Source organism: Chlamydotis macqueenii, chromosome 2, assembly GCF_036417535.1.
Source record: "Chlamydotis macqueenii isolate bChlMac1 chromosome 2, bChlMac1.mat, whole genome shotgun sequence".
NCBI classification, from domain to species: Eukaryota; Metazoa; Chordata; class Aves; order Otidiformes; family Otididae; genus Chlamydotis; species Chlamydotis macqueenii.
The window spans coordinates 111,298,065-111,317,373 of NC_141557.1; the positions used below are offsets into that span (position 1 = coordinate 111,298,065).

The following is a 19,309-nucleotide window of genomic DNA, read 5'->3' on the forward strand; positions in this document are numbered from 1 at the left end:
AACAGGAGAATCAGCTTCGGTATGTCTGAAATGTGCAAAGGTAGCTTAAAGATTTCCTTTACACACCTACACAACTTTCTGGTTTACATGCTTTGCTAAAACACTTTTTCTGCTTAAATGAACACTCTCCTGCTTGTCAGAGCCCCTCATGGGCTTTTGGTAGCATTTTGCCCTCACAGGCATGAAGCCTCGATTTTCCCTGAGGCACAGTGTGTATCAGCAGCATTTGCCTTCCTTTACCCAGGGGAGCCTTTCTTTCTCTGCTGGGACTTGGCAGACTGCATTTCCACACACCTCAGCACAGGGCTGGCTCCTTTTCTGGTCAATCCCTGTGGGACACCCACAACGGCAGACAGCATTGTGACACAAACCCAAAGCCCTCATCTTCTCCTGGTGTCTCTTACTGTGGTTCTTGGGAAGCATGTCCAGCAGTGCTACTCCTCCCGCTCCATGCGCTATCGGCGTGTTACCGTTGTGGCTGTGCTTCCCGCCTCTGGGGTGAGATCTGGGGCAAGGGCAGCAGTATGGGGAAAAGGGACAGTGCAGTCAGTTTGGGGACCTGCCACCTGTGAACACAGCGTGTTGCCTTAGGGGACAGCCCAGCCCCAAAGAGCGCCTGCCCCTCCACACCTGCTCCTAGCTCCCTGAATGCTGCTTCAACCAGCATCATCACATCGTGTATCCGAAGGGACTAGAAGCATCCCAGGCAAAATCTCTCTTTTACCATAACAGTAAGGATGAGCTGTGTATGAACCCCTCTGAAAGGGCTCTGAGTTCAGAACTACGCTTCAGTGCTTGTCCCGTGTCACACCGGCAGGCACTGCAGCACAGAAATGATGCAGGGTGCTTGAGGAGCTCGTTCAAGATCTTTAATAATTCACATCCTTCTTCTGCCAATTAGTATATACAATGGAGTGAGTGGAGCTAACAGACCATTTTGTATTGGCCAAAAAGCTGTCCCCAAAGTCTCAGTCCCTTGTCTGTCATACTTAGTTGTGCAAATTATGATGACACAAACAGAAGTTTAGGTAATGCAAGATAAATAGAATACGGAGTTGAACCCTTAAGGAAGAAAAGAATTTATTCGTGTACAGGTTACTAATAATAGTAACTCAGAGAAAATAAATCAGATATTCAGATCTTCCCCTGTCATATAGCCAGATTTATTCCTGAATTGAATGTTTGTGAAATTTCCAGTTGTTCATTGAAGTGTACTATAGAATATAGTGGCAATTTATTACACAGCTATAAAAGCAGTAGTAATGATTATAAATAGAAAACTTCAGATGTTTTTGTCTATGCTTTAAAATCCTTTTTCTTCTTTTTTTTTTTTTTTCCATCACTACATCTAGTGAAACAGTGATTGCAGCGATCAGTAAGCGAAGAGCCATCTCCTTCGACAGCTGCCAGTATCCTAGTCTGTTTTATACAACAGATGGGAGGTATGCGCAGGCTAAGATAAGTGGCCACCTGTAAAATATGGTTCTAGATGCGTGCCAGACTGGCCAGTTGTATAGTCAGGAACAAAACTAGTCAGAAAAAGAAGGCAACTGTGCTGACCCTCAGCATCTGAAACAACAGGAAAACATTTACTCTCATGGATGGATGCCCTTGTTTCAAGCAGAGTTGGGAAAATGTTGTTGGGCAACACTAATGCATACAGAAAATTAATTTCTGTACCTTTTGTTGTGGCTTTCCATAACACTTGGAGTATCTGATCTGACATATATTCTGGCTGCCACAGCAAAATCTTGCTGCTATGGGTACCTGCATCTTGTCACATTGGTTCCAATCTTCAAAGGGCACCTGCCTTAGCACTTGCAAACTTCTGTCTGGCAATATCTGTGCGCTGAGTTTGGTGATGTGCTGCAATCTTCTTGTGAGCTCAGCTAATCAGTGAACTGTGAAAGCCCCAGGTGACATATTTGTGTAACTGGCATCTAATCAAGCATATTTGAATTTTGCATGTCACATATTGGCAGCAAACTGTTCACAACATATTCATAAAATGCATTTTGAATTAATTTAAGAAATGCATTTCATGCTCATCAGTTTACAGATCTGCAGGGTGGTGAAATAGCTCACATGCATCTGAAAAAATGTCTGTTGAATTGTTTATTCTATTTAATCTTTTTTAGTTTTTTATGTCTTTCTTTTTTAACAAACAACAGACAAGAATTTTTTTCCCTAGAGTTCTATGATTAGTGTTAGTTATCAAAATGTTGTAGCTAACCACTAGTAACAGTCTCTTTTTCATCATTTTCTCTTTGCTTTTTTGAGTTTGGAACACCACTAATTATGATGTCTAAAAATCTTTCTACCTTTGTCAAGTGAAATCAAATGGCATAAGGAGTCAAAGCATTATGAATATGGCTGCTGTGAGTATTGCACCGTACACACAGTGAAAAAGGCTTTATCTTCATCTTGTGACAGGAATATTAAGTAATTAGCGTAAGTTTACGTATCTTTATTAGGCAGGTAATTAGCAGACAGAGAATACGGTGTTGTAGAGATGACCTAGATTTTATTACGCTATTGTACCGTTCAGAAACAGACACAGTTTCTGAACTACTTAGGTGTGCGATTACACAATGGAATTGTCCTCCTAAAATATGTTGACAATTACCAGAATTGTGCATGCCACTGGGAAATTGCTCATACTAATTACCATCGGTAGCTACTTGAATACAAGATATCTGCAAATGCTTGAGGAATTAGGCATAAAATGGGTTCTCTTCTTTCATGTCAGCTGTGTGTGTGTTTCTAAAGACTAGGGGACAAAGATTAAGTCTGTAATTAGGTTACAGATTTTTCTTTCATAGACCTGCAAACATCCATCTGAGCTTTACATTTAAACATGGAAAATTTAGTTAATATTTTAATTTTTTTTTAGTTTGTAATACTTGGAATATATTAAATATATTCCAGATAAAGATATTGAAGAATCACCCTTTCAATACTTTATCCATTGATTAATTGTTTAAAAAGAAATATCCCCAGAATGAATTGTATTGTGTAGAAGGTATGACATGGATCACTATTTGAGACTCACATCTTTATAGGATGCCTCAGATTGTGAAGACATCACTTAGCCGGCATTTTCAGAGGATAAAACGTCTCACAGGTGGAAGATGGTAGCTACATGTTATAACCTTTGCTAGCTGACTCTAAGCACACATGGCAGGAGTGCTGCAGTTTGTGCACATTACCTACAGGGTTTTTTTTGGTTGTTTCTGATTACTTGTCCATCTCATCTGTCACTTGTCATTGGCAAGTTGGGGAATAACTTCAGAAATACAACTGTGATTTTCAAACTTCTAATTTGACATGAAGTCATGTAAAGCTACTTCCCTAGCCTACATTTTCTCAACTTCCAGCTTAAGCCAGGAATAAAATAAAATTTAAAGCACATCAAACCTTACCAGGTGCCCTAAGTTCTTGGGATGGTTTCCCAAGTTAAGATGTACTATGAGTGCATTTGCATGTTTTGTGTGATCTGCCTACCCTGTTTGCCTATATACCCTTAAAGCTCCACGAAAAGCAGCCACATGACACGGATACATACGTGGATGAGAGAGTCAAAGCACCAGCAGGTCTGGTCAGCACAAGGTTTTCACAGCGGAGCAACCCTTTAGAGGAATAGAGCCCCTACAGTTCCTACAACTTTCATTTCAAGAAGTGGATGTTCAGCTGATGTTTAGGATCATGCAGCCAGTCTTATTATTCAGCCTCTCCTTTCTTTACCCCACTCCTGAGAGATCAATCAAGTTTGATTAAATATCTATTTTCTTTTATTTTTCTTTTTTCCCAAACCTCCCAGGATATCCAGTGAACACTCGCCAAAGCTTCAGATCCGGAGCCACAGTTACCTGAGGGCAGTGAGTGAAGTCTCCATCAACAGGAGCCTGGACAGCCTGGACCCTGCGGGGCTGCTGACGTCCCCCAAGTTCCGCTCACGCAATGAGAGCTACATGAGAGCCATGAGCACCATCAGTCAGGTGGGTGACACACACCCGCATCAGCCCGGAGAGCAGTTGCCATGCTGGACACTGGCCTTGGAATAGAACAAACTTGATTTTGCTTTAAGTGGAATCAGGCTTTTGCATGCCACACATTTTCAAAGTGTTTTTAAGAAAACAGCATTTTTGAGAGGGTAACATTTTATAATGCCATAACCTGCCCTTTGCAAATGGATGAGTGACACAACATGCAATTCGGTAGAAGGAGCAGTCCAATTTTTTATTTTTCTTTTCCAAAAGCAGATGCTTTTCAACAGTGTCTTTAAACAAAGTTCTCTTAAGGATCTCGTGCTTAGTACCTGAAATAAATTTTTTTTAATACCTCCAAAAATAAAACACGTTCACATGCTGAGTGAGACGCTAAAGGAAAATTAAGTCCATAGCATTTTGTATTTCACAATTTTATTAGTATTTTATTAGAATTTTTAAAGCTTTCTTTATGCTATTGTATACATAGCATTTATACATTGTATACATACCCCATGCACCTCTGAACTTTTCACCTGTGTAGTACAAATGTTGTAGTATATATATATTAAGTGCAAAGGTATTATTACCCTAAAATCATGCTCATTCTAAACTAGAAAAAAAATAAAGGCCACTGTGACACATTCAGTTTATGAGTTTTAGCGTCATAAAATAACCTGTCCTTGCATACAACTAGCTTGTACAGTTGAATTGGTCAGGAACAGATCTGAAAGAAATGCGAAAGTGCCAGTGCTCCACAGCGCAGTGGGTCGTTAGTTCATCTACTAAATCCCATAGCTCCTTGGTATGATTTTTGGCTTATTTGCTTAAGTGGATCATTTGGATAAATCCCTTAGATAAAAGAATTTTTTTACACTAGCCTGAAGGTGCAGCAGGGCAGGATTTGTAGTGCCAGATATTATTTGCATGTCAAGGCAATGGTATCATTCAAGCCAGGACTTCAGCTGTCACCATAAGAAATACATGTGCTGAATGGAGCTGTAGTTTGAATTTTTGCAGTATTCCATATCTGAGCATTGCAACCTCAGAGTATTCACCTGTGTATTTTATAGTGAGACTTTTTGCGTAGAGTATGGGCTGATGCTCTAGAAAGAGAGTCAGGATGTGTTTAGGAGGAAACAGCACAGAAATTCAGCTCTCAGAGCCAACTATATGAATGTTAGGTTAAGTTACTTATTTAGCTGGGCACCTACACTTGTACAAAGCTGTCTGCCAAAGAATGAGTGTTATTTGCCAATATGAAGAAGTTGGGATTTTTTTTAAAAAGGCATTAATTCAGAGATATTTATTTGGGGATATGGCTATTCTCCACCATTCTAGGATTGTTCTTTATGAGGTACTATCCACTACTCTTCCATAGTCTTTTAAGCAGTTTCGCTTTGAAAAAATATGTTCTGCTCTTTGAGGTGTCCCTTTTCATTTTGTGTACAAATACTTAGCGTGTTTTCCTGAGTAAAATACATCCTGGAAAAGAATTTCTAATGTTTTTTTCCACCACTTTAACACAGTCTTACCTTCTTTCTCAAGTGATGGTTTCCATGTGCATGTTTCCTACAGTGATAATTATTGTGCTTTAATGCCAAGCTCAGGGCTCTACTCTCAGTTTAGAAACATGAACATCCATTACTAATTAAGCCGAGGTAAATGGTTTCCAGGTTTGTAAGATCTGCAGCAAGGACACAAGCTTTTGAATGTTCTTTAGCCTGTGTGAGTGCAAGTCTTTGTCACCACCTAGTGTCTGCTCCACAAAGGGTCTAAGAATTCCCTTGCATCTCTCGATCTCAGCCAAAAAAGTCACCCCAGACATGTAGTTATACAAATATTTTTCCCCTGCAGCAAAGCTGGTTCCCTTATTAGCGTCCCCTTCCCAATTGTTACCACTTCTACTCTCGAGGTTTCCAGTCCCTCAGGTTTATCACTGTGATTGCCTGTGGGTTGCATTGATTGCATAGTGGGGTTAAATTGACCTTTTTTTTTTCTCACCCCCCTAAAGAAAGAGTGATTTTTGTTTTACAATATAATGATCATAATGGCCATAGGTTCAACCTCTGGTGTGGGCCCAGGGTGAGAGAAACCAGGACTATGAGGACTCCCATCTCCATAAGAATCATAGGATCATAGAATCTTAAGGTTGGAAGAGACCTCCAAGATCATCAAGTCCAGCCGTTCCACCAATCTTGGCAGGAACCAAGATCCGAAACTGTGCTGAATCTGCCTAAAGCCTGTCTCCCGTGTTGTACATTATTTTTTCCCCTAACAATTTTATGTACCATTCACCTGTTTTTCACATTTGAAGGAATCTTCTAACAGATGTTGGCCGTTGTGCCACTGTAGCTTGTGAGTGTTTGTACTGGGTAGGCTGGTGTATGGGATGTACTGAACCTACCCGGTCTTTGCCTCTAGGTGAGTGAGATGGAGGTGAATGGTCAGTTCGAATCCGTCTGCGAGTCAGTGTTCAGTGAACTCGAGTCTCAGGCAGTGGAGGCGCTGGATCTGCCCATGCCAGGCTGCTTCCGCATGAGGAGCCACAGCTACGTCAGAGCCATTGAGAAGGGCTGCTCCCAGGACGACGAGTGCATATCGCTGCGGTCCTCATCTCCTCCGCGTACAACCACCACGGTGAGGACCATCCAGAGCAGTACGGGTGAGTAACAAAAAGGGAAATCCAGAAGGGTGGCAGAAAGGGAAGGTACCGTTCTGTGCAGCTCCATCAGATTGATAACGAGCTCTTCTGTGTCAGCCACCAAGCCCATAAGGGAGTCTGTTTCACCAAGGAGCTGGACAGACTAATCAGCCTAAAGCTACACTCAGATCAAGGCTGATGCAGTCGTGGTGCCTCCTACGTCCAAGCTAATTTATTCTGGGCTGAAGGCACATAGAGGGGAAGTCCAAGGTCATGTCTCCTCTCACTCTTCTCCTCAAGAAAGTGATCACAATTTGGCAAGGCTGAACAAGACTCTGAGTTGGTTAGCAGCTCTGATGACTCTTACCAGCAGAGGAGGGTCCCTGTGCTGAGTTTTTCTACAACGATGAGGTGATCATTGTCTTTTCTAAAAGTTAAAAGTTATTGAATGTGTTGTTTAATGTCTCAGAGAGACTGTTACAGCTCTCTAGGCCATATCTCAGAGGTGAGAATGAAGAAGGGAAGAAAAGGTCTGCAGGTCAAAACATGTATGGGCACATCCTTCTGCAGTTTAAACTACTCAAGCCTTGCAAGAGAGAGAGGTTTTGGTCTAAATATGAGACTTACAAACCTTCCTTTTAATGTTTGAGGTTGCTTTTCTGTTGGAAATAACTATGATGAATTCCAGATTCTGTCACCCATATTAGTGCTTAAGGGAAAGAAAAAGCAAGTCTGAAACCAAAACTCAGATCTGTGTCTCTCATTCAGGAAAGCAAGAGGCAGGAACCATTACACATGTGTGCTCTTCCCTGTGGGAGGATGAGAGAGGGTCCCTTTCTTTTGACTCCTCTGCATCCGTTCCACTGCTTTACACAAGCTTCATTTACTATTCATGTACTATTCATATTCATGACTAATATTGACTATTATAAGTATTTCACTGTATCCACTATCTCCTTTCCCAGTTCTTTAATTTCTGTTTTCTGTACTTTAAACCTTTGCCTTTTTGCATGTTATCTCACAGGTGCAGTTGTTTATACCTTGTAAGTTCCTTATCTCTCACTCCAGTCTTTTTTAAAGCCGCTTGTCAATTGTTTTATGTCATCAAAGGACACTTTCAATCCTTTTACGAAAAATGTTCTGCTTAATTCATGATTTTTCTAGAAGTAATAAGTTTAAATACTGTTGGAAATACGTTGGCGGTACATCACAAACATCAAAGCATTTTCAAGAAATGCTGCAGAACAATTCACATCCAAATCATTAACCCCTAAGAAAAATATTCACGTGACAACATTTCTGCTATAAAAGTAGTTCTTGCATGCATGCAGGGTTTGCACCACACCACAAAGACAGGATTTGCATAAGGTATGTATGTTATTAACTTGTATCAAATGTATTCTGAGGCAAAATCTGAAGGATGGGATTTTTCAGTGTGCGTTTGCCTTTATTAGATCACCTTGGGTATCCCAGAGTCATTTTTCAGTTCTTTGAGAATGGTTTTGTTAACACTTTTCCTGTATAAAAGTAACTGTACTCCAAAAGAGAATAACTGGGTTTTATTTTATCTTTATATAAGAGATTGTTTCTTCACATAGAAAAATGGTGCCTGTGTTTGGGGATGATGGTGTATAAATGAAGAAGGTTGGCTGACAGAAACATCAGACAAAAACACTGGAAAACCCAAAAGAGGAAAATCTTTACTGTAAACTGACTGTTGGTTTATGCCCCTTTTTTGTAGTACAACCACAAACAGAAGTCCGGTCTCTTCTCTGGGTAGCTGACTTAAAAAATCATATGAACAAGGCTATGTTATTGAAAAATGTAGTCCAGTGAGTGTCTTAGCTTACTGCTTCTGTAGTCAGCCCCTTAAAATGCAGAGAAAGGAATGATTTGCAGCCCTCTCTTTGGACATCCACAGAGGCATTTTAAGACTGCTGCAAATATCCATTTTCTGCTGTGGGAATTTTACTGAGTTTTCTTTCTCATTTTTTAATTCTTGGGCTCCCAAAAGCCCATCCCTTGCACTGGTAGCATTTCAGACAACTTGTCTCTTTTTACTACTTGACTTAGATACAGCTATCCTTTTAATGGGATTAGAGCTGAATTAATTCCATCCAAAAGCATCTATATTGACTACCTTGCTGTTTCCTCTGGCTGGCCCACAGAAGAGAAATAATATGAAAGGTATCGTGGATGGTTTCTGTTAATATCTTCTTCAGTAAAATGGGAAATGACACAACAGCTAGGCAAATGTGAAGAGAGGAGAACAATAACTCGGACTTATGGTGTTTCAAATGGTTTCTGGGAGACATAAGGGCGGTTATGATCTAAACTACGGATTTAACATCCCCAAATGAGAGAGCTGTCCTCCTGCCCCAAGAACGCACTTTGCCTGTTCAACCAAGGAAGGCTCCTTTCATCACCATTAGCAATTCTCTCAGGGACCTGGCTTTTCATTTGCTAATGCACAAAGCTGTGATCATACACTGATATTGGGAATTTCTTTGACTGCTAGAAGCTCAGGAAAATGTCAGCTTGATGATGATGGAAAAGACAAGAAAGCTGCCTGTCCGCTGGCTTCAAAATTATTCCTCCAGAGCAATGGCACACAGCTTTTCAGGGCATCTGGATAAAAATATTAAGCAAGCACTATGGACAAAAATCACACTTACCTCTGCCTGTTAGCCTATTCTATGGTGGTTGCAGCCTCACGTTTTAATTTCCTTTTGCCACATAGTGTTGGAGATTTAGCTCTGAAGTTAGGAATACATCTCTGCTGGTGTAGCTGTTCAGTTCCTGAGGATGCACTCAATCTGACTATAAATCCGGTGCTAATGCGCTTGCTGTGGCACAGAGCTCAGCTACGGGTGACTGCCCAACTGGTGGCCCCTGCAGCCTGCGCTGGTCTCAGTGCTATCACAGCAGCGCTGCGGGGTGACGGCATCTGGCTGAAACTGAGCCTGAGTGTGAAAGTGGGGCCATAGGCAAGGACCTATTGTCACCAACAGGATGAAATGTTATATTGTATGTGGAGAAAAAAGTCCTAATCTCACCAAAGTGAAGTTTCTGCACGTATCTGGGAGGCGAGTACTTCATTCACGAAGAAGTTTTGTATATGAAATAGATTTTTATCCTTGTTTTTAAATGAAGGATTTTGAAATGCAGAAGAGAAAATGCAATCTTACTACTATATATGGAAAAAGAGACATTTGGCAAATAAGTGCCACATTGACAACTCATCATGCCTCAGAAGCTAAGCAGTTGAAAAGGTCCATTCACCATCGTATTTGCTCGCTCAGCATCAGTCAGAGCCGCGGGGGCAGCTGCACTCCGCACCAGCCGGGGCCCGACCTTGGGAGCAGGGCTGTGCAGGCTGGGAGCTACATCAGCTCTGAAGTGCTGGCATATGTTAGACACCATAGCCTGCACTAAAAATTACCACCCATGTCATTTGGTCTCTTCAGAGGAGCTTAATGAGGTGTGAGTTATTACATAATTCGATGCCAGGTTATTTGCAGATGCAACCATTGTAGCTGAAACTCTTCAGCCAACAGATTCAGTCACTGAATAGGTAGCCTTTTAACAAGTTTAAGTCTATAAATCATTTCAATGAGCTTAAAGAATACAGTAATTAAGAAGCAAAGAAATTTTGATGCAGTCTAAAGAGCATCTTCCACCCACATTTCTTGTGCCTGTGTTTCTAAACCATGCCTGTGCAGCCGTGCACAATCCTTCGCTGCAAAGAAACCTTATGACATTGTGAGGGCTCAGGCATTAGCACATGATGCAAGTGTATAATTGAGGTTGGATAAGTTTAATTTGAAAATGACATCTCTGTAACAGAGCTAAAGCAGTAGCATCAGGAAAAACTCTGCACTACATTGCAATAAGTATTTTCTCAGTATCTATCCTCCGTACTGTCAGGTAAACAGAAATATCCAAGTTATCTGCAGCAATGCCATCTGGTGATTCTCAGTAATATTACACTTCTGCTAAAAAGCAAAACAAACAAAAATCCCAAGGAAATCATGCTGTGTAGCCAGCAGGTTAGAGAAGGACTGAGATTTATCACAGTGTACGCTAATTACGGTGCTTCAGCTGAGCAAGCTGTTTTCCTTCCTTTCCTTGGAACATCTGACCAAGAGGGGTCAGGTATTTTGTGGAAAATCTCTAAGGGGCTGCCTAGCCAATTAAAAAAAAAAAAAAAGAACTCAAGGCAAACAACTTTAAAAATTGACTTGTGCCAGGCAGAATTCAAAAATAAAACCAAATCCTGTGGAGAAGGAAGCTGTGACTGACTGTATGCCAGCTGTGTCCAAGCTCTTTTGGACTCCTCAGAGCTGTCATTTCAGGGACTGTTCAGTCCAAAAGGAAACAAGGAATTAGGATTTCAAATTTTATTTGAAGTTGGGGTTGGTACCAAAAATTAAGATATTTCCACAGAAGGTCTGAAGAAAATACCTTTATGCAGATGTTGAACCTTAAAATAGATTTGAAGAGTGTAGAAAACTGTTTGACAAAGAATTTAAATGGTTCATTTCCTCTGTTTCCTTGAGTAATCCCGAAATGCAATCTGCCTTTGGATCTGCTATCAAATTGCTTAAACCAGCACTTTAAAATGTTTTCCTTTACTAATGAGGAGCTGACCTTGGAGGAGAACACTGTTTCCAATTTCAGAGGCATCTGACTGTAGCTAGAGCAAGTTTTATCTTGTCTATCCCAGAAGTCAGCTTTATGAATGCTAAGCTCCACATCACACCAAAAAAAAAAAACCCCATGTTTAGTGAAGCCAGTGGAAGTTTTTAATGAGAGAAACTGAGAACAGAACTCTTGCTGGAACATTTCTGACTGACTTGAAGGATGATGCAAGTCACTCATGGAAATTGCTCTGATGGTAAGTGCCTGTGAAGGAGAAGGACTGAGCCATGGGAAAGAGTCAGCCATGGAAAGGCTGGTTATACCCAAACATTTGACAAGTTGCACCAGATTGGTTTACTTCTGGTGTAACTCTGTGCCAATTGAGAACAGGAATTGAAATAAGTTTGATAAATTCCATTTTACCTTTTGAAGGTAAAGTCTGTATGTCCTGAAGACGCATGGAACTTTGTGGCCTGAAAGAGAGGGATTACTGGAATAAATATTACACAGGCCCCTATTTTAAGAATACCTAGTAGTTGCAGCTGGTTCACAATTTAAGCAATGTCAGGTAGTGGAATGTATTACATCAATTTTTCATCATCCTCCCTGGTTCTGCCTCTTTTCTCTGTGTGATTAAGGATGTTGAATTTAAACTGTTTGGTCCTATCTGAGACAGTGCCCAGATCCGGAGAGAGACAACCTGCAGCATTCACCCTGGAACTTGGTGATTTTGGTTTCTTGATGAGAACTCCGCTTCCCCTCACAGCACTTGAGGAAAGTGCTCAGTCCTTGCAATTTCAAGTAAGGGTCGAGGCGGCTTGCTGAGCATAAGGGCACAGCAAAAGCTCAGACCTTCCTAAAGAGAAAGGATGAGAGAAGAACTTTGTTTTGTAGGGTGTGGCCTATAAATTTTTTACGCCTCTGAAAACTTAAAGCTTAGAGGAGTTAAAAGGGATCTCCAAAGTTATAAATGCATTTCAAATGCAGGAAATTAAAGACCTGTAATACCATTTGGAATTCCATCTTTGCTGACTATTCTTAGTCTTCATTTACTTAATATGCTTCTAAACTTTCAGGCTAAAGCTGTCAGTGAGGCAAGAATATGAGAAAGATCTTAATTATTCAATACTATGACCTTAAAGTGTCTTGAAGGAACATGTTGGTCTTACCTTGGCTGAAAATTGGTAGGTACATCACACTCACGCCACCCTAGCTCTGTCAGTGTCCATGTCTCTCTCTTACCGGGGAGTGCCACTGTGGGGATAGACTCAAGATATGGTCTCACCAGCACTCCATTGCCCTCCAACTGCTGGCTGTGCTTTGACAAAGACTGCCTGGCATGCAGTCAGCAGTCCTCAGCGCAAGGACATGCTGCTGACTGCCATTCAGCCTGCTGCGCTCTGAGACCCTGCAGACCTTTTCTGATGCTGGGAATAGGATGGCAACCAGACCTCTACATTTAACAGTCTCAAATTAAACAGGAAAAGACATTATTTTTGCAGGAGAAGGAGATCTTTAACAGAAATCTATATCATTCAATGAAAAGGTCTCTTAAGAAAGACATTTTAAGGAGATTGTTCATCTAGTGGCAGCACAAAATTGTTTCAGGTGATCAGACTTACATAGTTCTCCCTGCAGGACTACAGATTATGTTTGGATTTGAGCTATGTTTTTGCTTCAGACAAGGCATGTGTGTTATCAAATGCATCACTGTATGGAGATTGTTGTAGGAGTATCCAGAGCCCCCGGTAGATGGGGACCCTCAGAGTACTTAACGCAGTGGTCCCACAGTTGGGCACCCCACTCCTGCTGATGTGGAGGTACTTTGTGTGAGTACCCCTGATGGAGCCTGCAGCCATGCTTGTCTGAGTATATTAAAGCACCTGGATGTCCAGTGCCTAGCTGAGACAAAATACTACTTGATTTACTGTAACAAATGTACAGGAGAGTATTACAAGCAAAATAGTAATTTGAGGATTGCTGTGTTGACTGAGCAGTGCACGCCTCAGGTCTCATTAACTGAGAATTAAGTTTTCCAAGCCTATAAACAAACACGTAACCTCAGTGATTTTGCCACAATCCAAGAAGCAGTGGCTAAATCAACCACATCTCTTCTGCTCATTGCTGCAAGGCAAGTCTACCTTGTGCCGTCAAGCTTGGGCTGGCTGACAGGTCTACCTCAGGTAGAGGCAGCAGTTTAGTGTCCTAACAGTGAGCTCAGGCGCAGGACCAGGCTGATGTGACTTCAACAGCTCTGACTTGGAAGCCTTGTGTATCTGTGTTTTTGGGGACAATGTTTTCTGACGTGCAAGCAGGAGTAGGAACCAACCCACTTTGAAATATGCCTGGAATTACATTGCAAGGAAGCAGGTTTCCCGTAGCAGTGGCAGCTTAATCACAAACTAATGGGTAGAATGTGCTGCAGCATATAAAATAAACCCACAGTTTATTTCCACTTACATGTTCTGGGAGGATAGTATAACCTTTACCCAAAGTATTGTTATTGGGAACTGATCAGTGGTCTAAAACAAGAGAACTCTGAGCATTAAGGATACATTGTCCCTTAGCTGAGATGCTGGTAACAAATGAAGGGCAAATAATTCAATTTTCACTTTATGGAGAAATACAACAAAGACCTGAATCTTTTCTTTGTTCTGGCTTATTTCCAATGCAATGTTTTTGCGGTGGCATTGACAGAAATGAGCTGAATCAGTAAGCTGAAGACATGCTCCAATTTATATAATGTGATCACATTGTCAGTAATAATTCCTGCCATTTTCCTAAAATAGACAGATGTGGTTGCTTTTAAATACAGTTGTCTTTTGGGAAGCAAGACTTAGGCCTCTTTCCTGAAGGGGCTATTCTTAATTAATACATCTAGTATATAAAAATAACTCAGGTTGTTCTTTTTATTATGTGCTACTGGCCAATCTTCTGCAAAATGTTACCACCCACCTGCAGTAAATGCCATGTCACTCCTTTAAGAAAAACCTGGATATTTTGGTTGTCCTCAGATATAATAATTACAAAGCTCTCTTGAGCCATAGCATATTCCAAGAGGTTACAGACAAGATATTTGGTGATCATGGGCTTTTTAAAGTGACTGAGTGATTTTGGATTTTAAAAAAACTAAGTAAGACTTTCTAATAAGTGGGTTTAATGAGTACAGCTCTGCAGGGCTCCTCTTCTACTACAGCAGTTCGTTTGGAGCCATTATATTTCATCATGTCAGTAATTCCCATTTCAGAGCTCAGATATGATGCATTAGGTACTGGATCCAGTAAGTAATTACACATTTTCATGCTTCCTAAATACGTGTTTATGCAACAGTCTAACAGTAATTGGCTCTCTGAAACTAGGGTGGACTATGGGATGTGTATCTTATTAACCATTTTTTGAAACAGAGACTGCCTTTTTTCTTTAGTATTATCACAGATAAACACAAAGGAAATGCAGCACCAAAGAAATCTGTACATTAAAAAAAAATTACAGAAGCGCTGAAGTATACACAGAGATGTGATTTACTCTTTTTATTTCTTGCTATTACACTGATCTTACTGCACTGCTTCTTAGAATGCTCAATAACCAAGCGCAACGCAACTGAAATACTGGGATCTGGAAAACGCCTAATGTTATTTTGCAAAGAGGCACAGTCTAGCTGCCATTACAGTCTAATAGTCCCTTTTATCAAAGGCACACTGTAAGCAGATGCTGGTAATCTGTTCTAACGCTGCAACCTTTGTCTGGCCTCTCAAGGGGGAAATGGATGTGTTGGTCTTTGGAAATTGTTTTCCCTTACTGAGTTTGGCTTTAGTCAGATGGGAGAGCGCTAAATTGCATTCCACTTAAAATGCGGTAAGCCATCTGAGCAGAACAATTCCTAGTTGCTCTGATCAAGGATTTGAGCTAAGCTATCGGAGGAGGAAAAAAAAAAACAAAACCAATACATAATTTCATAAAACCCTGTACTGTGACAGATCTCTTGCTTGTTCTGTTGAGAAAGACGCCTACTTTTTGTCTCTGCACAGTCAAGGCGATGGTGCCTTGATAACCATTCTTCTTGCTGGAATGATTTTTCAAATTAATTCTATCTTTAGCTAAAGGAAAAAGTAGATCTGTATCCCTCTGGGAAGATTTAGATGGAAGTCAGAACATTGTAATAGTATAACGAAATAAATGCTGACAGATGCTTTGTTTAAACAAAGCAGGCTATTTCTATTTTGTAATTCCTTGCTCTCAATTTCTTTTAACTCTCTTCTCCTGAACTTTGCTAAGAGTCAAATAAAATGATGTACATCTGTGGTGGAAAAAAAGCCAGGGTCTTAGTAGACCAAAAATAAACAAACTATGAATAAAACCCAACCTATGCGTGAACTACTAGCCCAAAACTGCCTGCCTCAGAAAGTCCTGAGAAAAATCTTCCATTTTTCATGGAGGGTAATTTACACCCAAGTGACAGAATTAGCTGTTGCCTGGTGCCATGGCCTTACGCTGTCGTATCTCACACTGTTCCCTGAAATTTTATGTGATGTTTTACCATTTGCTTCTTTAAAAAAAAAAAAAAAGAGGAGGAAGTTGGGGAAGAAGGTATTCAGAGAGATGGAGATGGGGTGAGGAGAAGTACTGTGCCTGTGTTGGAAGCTCTGATAGTGTGGTTTGCAAGGCTGCATGCTCTGATCTAGGTGAAGTCAATTATTGTCTTGTTACATACTTCAAGGGAGCTGGCTCTGTCCCTATACATATTGCTTTATGCTGTCTCTTTCCCTGGGGAAGATAAATTATGTTAAAAGTGAGATTAATGCACAGCTAAGGCCAAAATTATTTTCTCTTTTCAGAAAGAGAGAGACAAATAAGGGCAAGAAGTTGTTAGTTAAGATTTCCAGTACCAACATTCACCCTTCCCCAATCTTCCTCTAGGACTTTATCCACAGCCAAAAAGCTGCTTCACGTTTGCCCAAAAGCGTAGCGTGTCATTTTGTGTAAATGGGCAGTTGTGTTTAACTTCACATCAGCTACCTGCAGGGCAGTCCTTGTCTATGTCAACTCCACAGCCTGCAGCACATCAACCTCTGTTCTGGTGTCACGTGCTTCCACAGATTACACATGGCATTATGGATGAGAACACTCTCCCATAATCTGTTTTACCTTCCCAGTCACCCCCTGTCTGGGCTTCAGATATGTGCTGCGGTCCTGAGAGCCTTTTCCTGTTTCTGTCAGTGCTTATTGAGAATGTAAATATATGGAGAGGATGTACAACTAAGTTAGTTGAGAAGACTCATGCTGAGTACAAAGACTTACGTCCTGTGAGCTGGGGTGGGATGGTTGAGTAATATCTGTGAGGTGAAGGAGTACTGAGCATGAAAGCATGTGGATGGGTTTTTTTATTTAACAAAGTATAATAGCCCACCCTGCCGGCGACATGCACCAGTGGAGAAAATATAGATCTGTAAATAAGTAGGAGTTAAAGCAGTTTTTACTCTTAATATTATACTTTTTTCCTAGTTCAGCATACCTCTTTTTATTGAAGGGCAAAGAGTTTGATGGTTAAGAAAAAATGGTGAGAAGACATGACAAAATGGGAGGGAAAAGGACAAGGAAGAAAATTATGCTGAGTAGCAAAGTGGGCCCAGAATAGTTTCATGAAACAGGAATGTATCCTACCCTTCAAAAATCATTTGTTTCAATAGAATGTAGAATCAGTAAGACCTTTCCCTGTGTGAATTGCTGAATGTGAGAAATAGATGCATAGAGCTTTTAATCTGAGTTTTTCCAAAATGCTTTGTCTTCTTTTGATTCCTTCATAACATATGACTTGGTCTGTAGACCAGGTTGAGAAGGTGTGCTATCCAGCACGTTTTATTGATGCTGTTTGGTCTCCCAGTGTAGCCAGTTTTTGAAACTTATTTTAGAACATTTTCTGGTTGTTACGAGTCTCCAGTTCCCCTGCAGGCAGGCGATATAGAAGGATATGAGATGGTCATCAAATTAATGGCATCCAGAATCCCTTTATGGCATTCAAAAGGCTGGCAAAACTAGGGAATGGAAAATAATGAACATGACAGGTGAGAGTAGGCACTGGATAGAATTAGCTTAAATAGCTGTGGGAATTTATGGGACCACAGCAGCAGCGCTGGAATTTCATCAAGTGAACGGTAACTTGTTCCCCTATATGTTTTGCAGTTACATTTTTTAATATTTTAAGTACAACATTGCAGATTAGAGTAGTCTGTTAAGCTGCAAACTTTGCTCATTGAGGGTCTAATTGTTAAAGGTGCTGAGTGTCCTTAGCTGCCAGCATCATAGAATCAGCTCATAATTTCCATATGCTTGATGTCATAGGAACGTCTGGCTCCTCTGTTTCACTGCAGGTGCCTTTACAACCAAAAGTGTCTTTGTGAGGAGCATTAATCTGTTGGAATCCAGTTTATTGTATTTTTTAAAAGATACAAATGTAAGCGTTTCTAGTCCTTTTTCTGTCAAAAGCTTAAGTCGTGCAACCAGATCCTAGGCAATATTATAGAAGTGATTTGCAAAACATACTTTCTGGGCAATCTTTTCAAATGCTGTGGGTTTTTTCTGTTATGCTGCTACAAAAGATGAGATCCTGGGAAATGTCAGTGAGGTAAATATTTATACTTGCACTATGCTGTAGTAGTAGACAAATTTGCAGCACATGAAAAACTGATTTTTACCCAATGTCAATATTGTTTCTGTCACATTCATAAATGGAAGAGACAGAAGGGGCATCTATATCTTTCTGTCCACACCCACAATTAGCAAGGAGATTATGCTCATCAGAATGAGATGGAGGAATCCTGGGCACCTTGCATCTGTTGTCCGTAACATCATGTTGTGAATTGACCACTGCCACCATATTTCTTATACATGTGCTAAACGATGATAAAAAAGACCACCCATTGCAAAACTCACATATTCCATTAAAGAGATTATTTCTATTTGCACTGAAACCATGTGCACTTCCTGCAAACCATCTGTGTTTTCTCCTCCTAGACACATTGAGTTTCGTATATGCATGTCCTTTGTGTCACCTTTGAAGAACTGGCAAAAAAATAACTTTTCCAGCTACTGTTGATGGGGAGAGGAAGCTTTACTCCATCTTCAGCCAGCTGCCTCTCCAGCATGCGTGGAGAGGAGGCAGGGACTCTTTTAGGGTGGCATTCTGGACAAAGCCTATGCAGAAGCACATGGAAGAATGTCTTTTTATCCCAAGCCAGAACCTGTGTAATTGCATGATGTTGCCAATTACTATCACTAATCTCCAAAAATAAACAGTATGGTTATCGAACAACGTCACTGTAGTCATTCAGGACCTGTGACATTAATCATGGGTGCAGGATTAGGCACACTGGCTTGGTCCAGGCTTCCCATTTCAAAACCACTTTTCTTTTTCTCACTTTCAATGTGATATTAACTTTTTTGAGGCTTGAGGCATTGTCAGCTTCTGATACTGGCGTGCACTGGCTGCATTGGCATCATCTGGCATCATCTTTTACATCTGATTTTTTTATCCTGAAAAATCTATTATTGTTATTGGAGCATGACATTATGCTTCTTAGGAGAGACAAAGAAGGCCAGAGAAATTATTAATTCAAGCTGTCAGCAATATCTAGCTCATTCATATCGTTATGAAAAATATTTCACTTGTAAAATAAAACTGGTGCATGCTTACTTTTTGATAATATAGCAGAAAGAAGTGGGTATCTTTGTTTCTACTGGGGCAGTTTGCAGAAATTTTGCAAAATCCAAATTAGCATACAACTTCCTCAAAATGCAGTAAGTCATGAAGTTGTGTTTTTTCAGCAAATTGGGGGGAAATGTTGTATTTCTCAAATTAACTGAAGTGAAAAGAAGCTCATATCGCAGAAGTTGGTAAAGTCAATTAAATAATTTTGTAGAATGAGGCCTGCAAATGCTTTACGTGCTCCTGATGCACAAGTCATCTACCAGTCAGCTTTCTATCCATTCCATTTAGCTGCTTTGCTGATACTTATCAGTTTTTCTGCTTAAAATGTGTTTT

General features: G+C 40.5%; 1 protein-coding gene across 1 annotated transcript in view; it reads left to right on the plus strand.

Annotated features, from left to right (window-relative positions):
- Positions 1–19,309, plus strand: part of DLGAP1 (DLG associated protein 1) — a 423,051-nt gene that overhangs the window by 316,775 nt on the left and 86,967 nt on the right. Inside the window, exons 6-7 of the mRNA XM_086740672.1 lie at positions 3,821–3,998; positions 6,411–6,651. Of these exons, the coding sequence (XP_086596798.1) occupies positions 3,821–3,998; positions 6,411–6,651 (419 nt within the window). The remainder of the gene's footprint in view (positions 1–3,820; positions 3,999–6,410; positions 6,652–19,309) is intronic.